This window comes from Babylonia areolata, chromosome 5 (assembly GCF_041734735.1).
Source record: "Babylonia areolata isolate BAREFJ2019XMU chromosome 5, ASM4173473v1, whole genome shotgun sequence".
Lineage (NCBI taxonomy): Eukaryota > Metazoa > Mollusca > Gastropoda > Neogastropoda > Buccinidae > Babylonia > Babylonia areolata.
Window position 1 is genome coordinate 42,348,138 of NC_134880.1, and position 7,500 is coordinate 42,355,637.

Below are 7,500 nucleotides of genomic sequence, written 5' to 3' on the forward strand. Positions count from 1 at the left end.
GGTTGTTTTTTTTTGGGGGGTTTTGTTTTGTTTTTTTGTTCTTTTGGTTTTTTGTTGGGTTTTTTTTTTTTTTTGTTTTTTTTTTTTGCTAATGATGTTTCTTGTTTCGTTTTTGTTTTTGTTTTTTGTTTTTGTGTTTGCACACGAACAGCTGAGCACATGCATCTTGTTATTTGAGGGCAGCTTTCAAAACATCAGATTAATTCTTGTCGATCACCCATTGCTCTTTACAGCGGGGATCAAGAGCAGCCCGAATTTCACGCAGAGAAATATGTTGTGACAAAAAAAAGAGAGAGAAATACAAATACAAATGCAACATTCGGTCCTGACGTTCCAGCTTTTATGTCTTTATTTATGTGCTGAGGAATTTCTCTTTTATCTACCGAAGGACATTCGCTCGCCGAAACCTTCATTCGGGTTGTGAGTTTCGGTTCAATCATGTTGTTGTTGTTGTTGCTGTTGTTGTTGTTATAGTTGTTGTTATAGTTGTTGTTGCTGTTGTAGTAGTTGTTGCTATGCAGCTGCCCCCCTCCTCCCCAAACAGTGTGTGTGTGTGTGTGTGTGTGGTCTCTTTGTGTGTATGTGTGTGTGTGTGTGTGTGTGTGTGTGTGTGTGTATGTGTGTGTGTGTGTGTGTGTGTGGTTTGTGTTAGTGTGGTGTGTGTGTGTGTGCGTGTGTCCGTGTGAGCGCCCGTGCATGAACACTCGCGCATAATAGCATGTACGCGTTTGAATATTCACGCATTAGTACGTGAATATATGTGCTTGTGTGTGTGTGTGTGTGTGTGTGTGTGTGTGTGTGTGTGTGTTGTGCGTGTGTACACGCGCATATACAAGCATGAACAATTATGCATAACAAGATGGGTGGTTGTGTATGTGGTTTTGTGTGTGTGTGTGTGTGTGTGTGTGTGTGTGTGTGTGTGCGCGCGCGCGTGCGTGTGTGTGTGTGTGTGTGTGCACGCGCGCGCAAGCGGGTGTGTGTGTTTACGCGAGAAACAGCGGTGTTCATGTGCATGTACCTGCATTTGAGTCCATTGCCTAAACAAGTCCATGCCATACTTGTTCTTGACAGTGATTGTGATTGTGTACGTGGCATCATCATTATCTCCCTTGCTGTCAATATCCTGCTTTCAGCTCGTGTGTGTGTGTGTGTGTGGTGTGTGTGTGTGTGTGTGTGTGTGTGTGTGTGTGTGTGTGTGTGTGTGTGTGTGTGTGTGTCCACTGTCTCAATCTCATTATTCAGCTCACCCCATCAAATCTGACCCACCATAATTATGGGTCGATGAGAAAGAGACAGACAGTTCAATTCAGTTCAGTTACTCACTGAAGAAGGCGTCACTGCGTTCAGGCAAATCCATATACGCAACAACCAAGCAGATGCCTCCGTCACCAGCAGCATGGCCCAACACGCTTAGTCAGAACTTGAGGGAGAGGAGTGGGGGTGGGGGGGGTGGGGGGGGGAAGAAAGTAATTAGATGAAATATACGAATGAATAAATCCTATATGTCATGAAATAACTAAATGAATAAGTCCAAACACAACCACACAGATTCCGAACACAACAACCAAGAAAGCTTCGGTCCATCTCATCATATCCGAACAGACAGACAGACGCACAGACAGACAGACAGACTAACAGACAAGCAGGCAGGCAGTGACAGACAGACACACCAGCGCCTCTACTCATCATCATTTAAGTACATGGATAGATGGAAAGAGGGGAGGGAAAATAAGAAAAGAAAAAAAAGACAGCAAAGCACGAAACATCATTTGAGTGCATGGATAGATAGAAGAAAAAAAAAGAAAAGAAGAAGAAAAAAACAAAAGACGAAGCATTAGTAAAATGCCTGGGTTTATAAGAAAGAGGGTAGGGCAAGAAAACGAAAACGAAAACGAAAACAAAGCGTGAAGCATCATTTAAGTGCATGGAAATGTGGAAAGAGTCCGGGGAGGGGGAGGGGGGAGAGAAGAAAAAGAATTTTTTTTTTTTTTTAAGAACAAAACAAAACAAAACAAAAAAAAAAGCAAACATAAGAGATAGAAAGAGAGGGAGTGAGAAGGAGAAACACACAAGAGAGAGAGAGAGAGAGAGAATGATCGCTTGAGTGTGTGTGTGTATTGTGTGCGTGCGCGCGCGCGCGCGTTTGTGTGTGTGTGTGTGCGTTTTGGTATGTTGCGATGGTTCATAATCATACGTAATTTGAATGCGCATGTCTGCGGTCTGGAACCTAATGTCAGGAGCTCTGCAAATTACTTTCATGTCATTATCATTATCATTATCATCACCGTCACCTCATTGTTATCATTATCGTTATCATCATTCTTATTACCTTCATCATCATCATCATCATCATCATCATAGTAGTAGTAGTAGTAGTAGTAGTAGTAGTGCTGGTATTATTATTATTATCATCATCATCATCAACGTCATCATCGTTGTTGTCGTTGTTTTTGTTGTTGTTGTTAGTGGTGGTGGTGGTGGTGGTAGAACTGGTATCATCACCATCATCATCATCATCATCATTATTATTATTGGTGGTTGTGGTGGTGGTGGTATCATCATCATCACCATCTTAATCATCATAATCACCATCATCATAATTCATTATTATTCTTATTATCATTCTTCTTCTTACTATTATGATCTCCTTTTTTTTTTCTTCTCAGCGCCCCACTGAGTGTTGCCAGCCAACAACTGCTGTTCAGACCCAAGGGAGAGAAGTACGTAAAGCCTCTCCCAGAGAGAGGAGAGATACTGAAGAGAGACTAGAGAGAGAGAGAGTTGGGAAAGAAAGTGGAAAACAGAAGAGGCGTGGCTTAAAAAAAAAAAAAAAAAAACACCTACGGACGCACACAGATTCGATGTCGATGGAAAACACTGATAGACCTCAGACCAGGTCGACCAATCCAATCACGAGCTAACTGACACATCGACCGCTGTCAGTAGCCTCGCAAACACATCGATCGTTCCTGGCTTGTTTATGCGTTTCTGGCTGTAGCTGACTTTGTTTTCTGTTACGACTGTGGTGTGTGGGGGGGGGGGGGGGTAATCTTGGACAAATGGAAGACGGCAAAAGCAGCAGACGTCATTTACCTGAGCAGGGAGGAACTGTTGATGTACTGCGAACGACAGAGTATACAAGAGTTGCCGTTCCTGCCAGCTGCTAAGAGACTTTGGAGGTAAGATGACTCGATGGTATGATTGTTGTTGATTGGTTGATTCGTTTTTGACTCGTTTGGTTTCCGCTTTCAGTTCTTTGTTGGTTCTATTAAAATGTTACGTTGTTTGTTTCCACTGCTGTTTTCGTAACATCGACCTTTGACCAAGAGTTTGTGTGTGTGTGTGTGTGTGTGTGTGTGTGTGTGTGTGTGTGTGTGTGTTTTGTTGTTGTTGTTGCTGTTGTTGTTTTTTGGTGGGGGGGAGGGGTGTATGGGGTGTTGTTGTTTTTTTAGAGGTGCCTGTGTTATTGATTTAAAAAAAAATCTTTATTTACTTATTTGTTAATTTCTTTTTTTTTTATCATGAATTCTTCGATCTTGTGTTTTATAATGCAGACATATAAGAAATAGTATGTTGCGTGTAATTCTCCCTTTTAATCAAGAGTCAGGATTTTGTTGTTGTTTTTAATTATCCAAAATGACCCATATCACGAACGTGACCCGACACTTGTCAGCTCAAGCCGCCATGTTTGTTTGTTGTGTTTTGGGGCGGTTTCTTTTTTTCTTTCTTTTTTTTTTTTTTTTTTGTTTGTTTGCTTTTTTAATCTTTGTATGTTTTGGGGGGCAGGGGGATGGAGGGTGGGGAGGTACAAAACGGAAAGAGCGGCTCTCTGATTGGAATACACTGGATGAACACATCACTGCAATCAAAAGAAAAACACTGAAAATGGGCCACAACATCTACTGCTGGTTATCTAGCTCCAACTAAGCACGACATCAATTTTTTTCCCGTTAAGATAGGCCCCTGATTTTATAATACTAGCGTAGCAAATGGTTTTATTTGTTTTGTATTTTGTCCTTTTTTAATTTTTATAGCAGACATGTCATGCAAAGACGCCGTCAAAAAAAAGGGGGGAGGGGGAGAAAAAGCTCTCTCTCTCTCTCTCTCTCTCTCTCTCTCTATATATATATATATATATATATATATATATATATATATATATATATATCCCCGAACAAACAATGCAATGCGAGCGTGATTATTACTGTACTCACATCATCAATGATTTATTAATACAAATGTATGATAGTCTTATCCGACTATGACCATCAGAAAAGCAGAGGAGGCAACTGCTGTCCAGGCTATCTGGACTAGAATTCGATTGTAGTGGAGAGTGTCTCGCCCAAGTTACATCCCCACTCTCTCGGCCAAAGAGGTTTTTCTGGCTGTCGGCATTGCTATGGTTCCCAAAGGCCAACTAGCCCCCAAGGCTGCAACACAAAGAGCCAGAGCAATTTTGCCTCCTGGCTTGAGACTCATAGTCCTTCACAGAAGACCAAGCTGTAAATGACTTCTATTTGCAATGCAGAAACCATTGATCATACAGCTCTCACTTTGCTGTTGGCCCAAATGTAAGCTTATGGCATTCTGTGAAATAAGCTGAGGGTTCTTCACCTGCACCTCCTAACTTCTCTTCTTTTTTTTAAGTGTGCTGATTATATACAGTTACAAAGTGTCGAATCTGTCTTGAATCACACTGGCCGTGAAGAATCTGAGACTGTTAGTCTCCACGTTCGACCACACGGGCAACGACAATGGAATGACGATGAAAATTCTTCATAAATTATGACCTAGTTTGCTTGTATGCTTTGGTGAATTGATATAGAGAAGAATATGATCTTCAAAACATGCAATCCAACAAATTATTTACATATTGTCTGCTGTCAAAAGTGCAACGTTATCGACAATAACTCAGAGCTATTTTGGATTTTTATTTGACTAGTTTTAATCTCTTTTTATGGTGTGATTGGTCATCTGTGTTTTTAACGAGCTTGTGATTGCGCACATCAATTTCCACGTGGAGAAATAAAGTATCTTTGATTAATTTTGTTCTGATTTGATTACAAAAGGAAAGAGTACACATTTTTAGTGGGTCAGTATTGTAAATAAACAACCAATACTGTGAAAATATAAATGAACAAGTAAATTGATGTTCGGTGACCATTTGCATGACCACACAACAGCAGGAACTGCACAGGACATTGCACGTGCATCATGACCACCCAGACCAACAACACTATCACCACCGCCGCCAGCCCACAGGAGAACGACCCCAAGGGCCCCATCACCTGGGATGATGCTACCTGGATCCTCACCAGTGCCTTTATCATCTTCACCATGCAGTCAGGTGGGTCGTTTTGTCCATCATCATCATCATCATCATCATCATCATCATCATCATCGTCATCATCATCAACATCATCATCATCATCATCATCATCACTGGATCCTAACCAGTGCCTTTATCATCTTCACCATGCAGTCAGGTGGGTCGTTTTGTCCATCAACATCATCGTCGTCGTCGTTGTTATCATCGTCGTCAGCATCATCATCATCACTGGATCCTCATCAGTGCCTTCATCATCTTCACCAGGCAGTCAGGTGGGTTGTTTTGTCCATCATCAACATCATCATCATCATCATCATCATCATCACTGGATCCTCACTAGTGCCTTCATCAGCTTCACCATGCAGTCATCTGGAATGTTTTTGTCCACCATTGTCATCATCATCATCATCGTCACCATCATCGTTGTCGTCGTCGTCGTCATCATCATCATTACCATCACTGGATCCTCACCAGTGCCTTCATCAGCTTCACCATGCAGTCAGCTGGAATGTTTTTGTCCACCATCGTCATCATCATCATCATCATCGTCACCATCGTCATCATCATCATCATCATCATCGTCGTTATCATCATCGTCGTCGTCATCGTCATCGTCATTATCATCGTCATCATCATCACTGGGTCTTCACCAGTGCCTTCATCAGCTTCACCATGCAGTCAGGTGGGTTGTATTGTCCATCATCGTCATCGTCGCCATCATCATCATCACTGCACCAGCATCATAAGCGTCATCATCATCACTGGATCCACATCAGTGCCTTCATCAGCTTCACCATGCAGGAATGGATTGTCCACCATCGTCATCGTCATCGTCATCATCATCGTCATCATCATCATCATCGTCATCATCATCGTCGTCGTCATCATCATCATTATCATCACTGGGTCTTCACCAGTGCCTTCATCATCTTCACCATGCAGTCAGCTGGGTTGTATTGTCCATCATCGTCATCACTGCAGCAGCATCATAAGCATCATCATCATCACTGGATCCACATCAGTGCCTTCATCAGCTTCACCATGCAGGAATGTTTTGTCCACCATCGTCATCATCATCGTCATCATCATCATCGTCATCATCGTTGTCGTCGTCGTCGTCATCATCATCATCATCATCATCTTTATCATCACTGGATCCTCACCAGTGCCTTCATCAGCTTCATCATGCAGTTAGCTGGAATGTTTCTGTCCACCATCGTCATCATCATCGTCATCATCGTATTAATCATCGTCGTCGTCGTCATCATCGTCATCATCATCATCGTCATCATCATCATCATCATCGTCGTCGTCATCATCATCATTATCATCACTGGGTCTTCACCAGTGCCTTCATCAGCTTCACCATGCAGTCAGCTGGGTTGTATTGTCCATCATCATCATCGTCGTCGCCATCGTTATAATAGTCATCGTCGTTCTTATCATCTTCAACCCCACCATCATCATCATCATCACTGGTGCCTTCATTATCTTCACCATGCAGTCAGATGAGTTGTATTGTCCATCATCATCATCATCAGCAGCAGCAGCATCATAATCATCATCATCACTGGATCCACATCAGTGCCTTCATCAGCTTCACCATGCAGGAATGTTTTTTTCCACCATTATCATCGTCATCGTCATCGTCATCATCATCTCATCATCATCATCGTCATCATTATCATCATCGTCATCATCGTTGTCGTCGTCGTCGTCATCATCATCATCATCATCATCAACATTATCATCACTGGATCCTCACCAGTGCCTTCATCAGCTTCACCATGCAGTTAGCTGGAATGTTTCTGTCCACCATCGTCATCATCATCGTCATCATCGTCATCATCATCATCATCATCATCATCATCGTTATCATCATCGTCGTCATCATCATCATTATCATCACTGGGTCTTCACCAGTGCCTTCATCAGCTTCACCATGCAGTCAGCTGGGTTGTATTGTCCATCATCATCATCGTCGTCGCCATCGTTATAATAGTCATCGTCGTTCTTATCATCTTCAACGCCACCATCATCATCATCATCACTGGTGCCTTCATCATCTTCACTATGCAGTCAGATGAGCTGTATTGTCCATCACCATCAGCAGCAGCAGCAGCAGCATCATGATCATCATCATCACTGGATCCTCATCAGTGCATTCACCA

General features: G+C 42.3%; 1 protein-coding gene across 1 annotated transcript in view; it reads left to right on the forward strand.

The window, feature by feature from the left end:
* The first annotated feature begins 5,322 nt into the window (after positions 1 to 5,322).
* Positions 5,323 to 7,500, forward strand: part of LOC143282281 (putative ammonium transporter 2) — a 38,247-nt gene continuing 36,069 nt past the window's right edge. Inside the window, exon 1 of the mRNA XM_076587881.1 lies at positions 5,323 to 5,347. Within this exon, the coding sequence (XP_076443996.1) occupies positions 5,338 to 5,347 (10 nt within the window). The 5' untranslated portion in view covers positions 5,323 to 5,337. The remainder of the gene's footprint in view (positions 5,348 to 7,500) is intronic.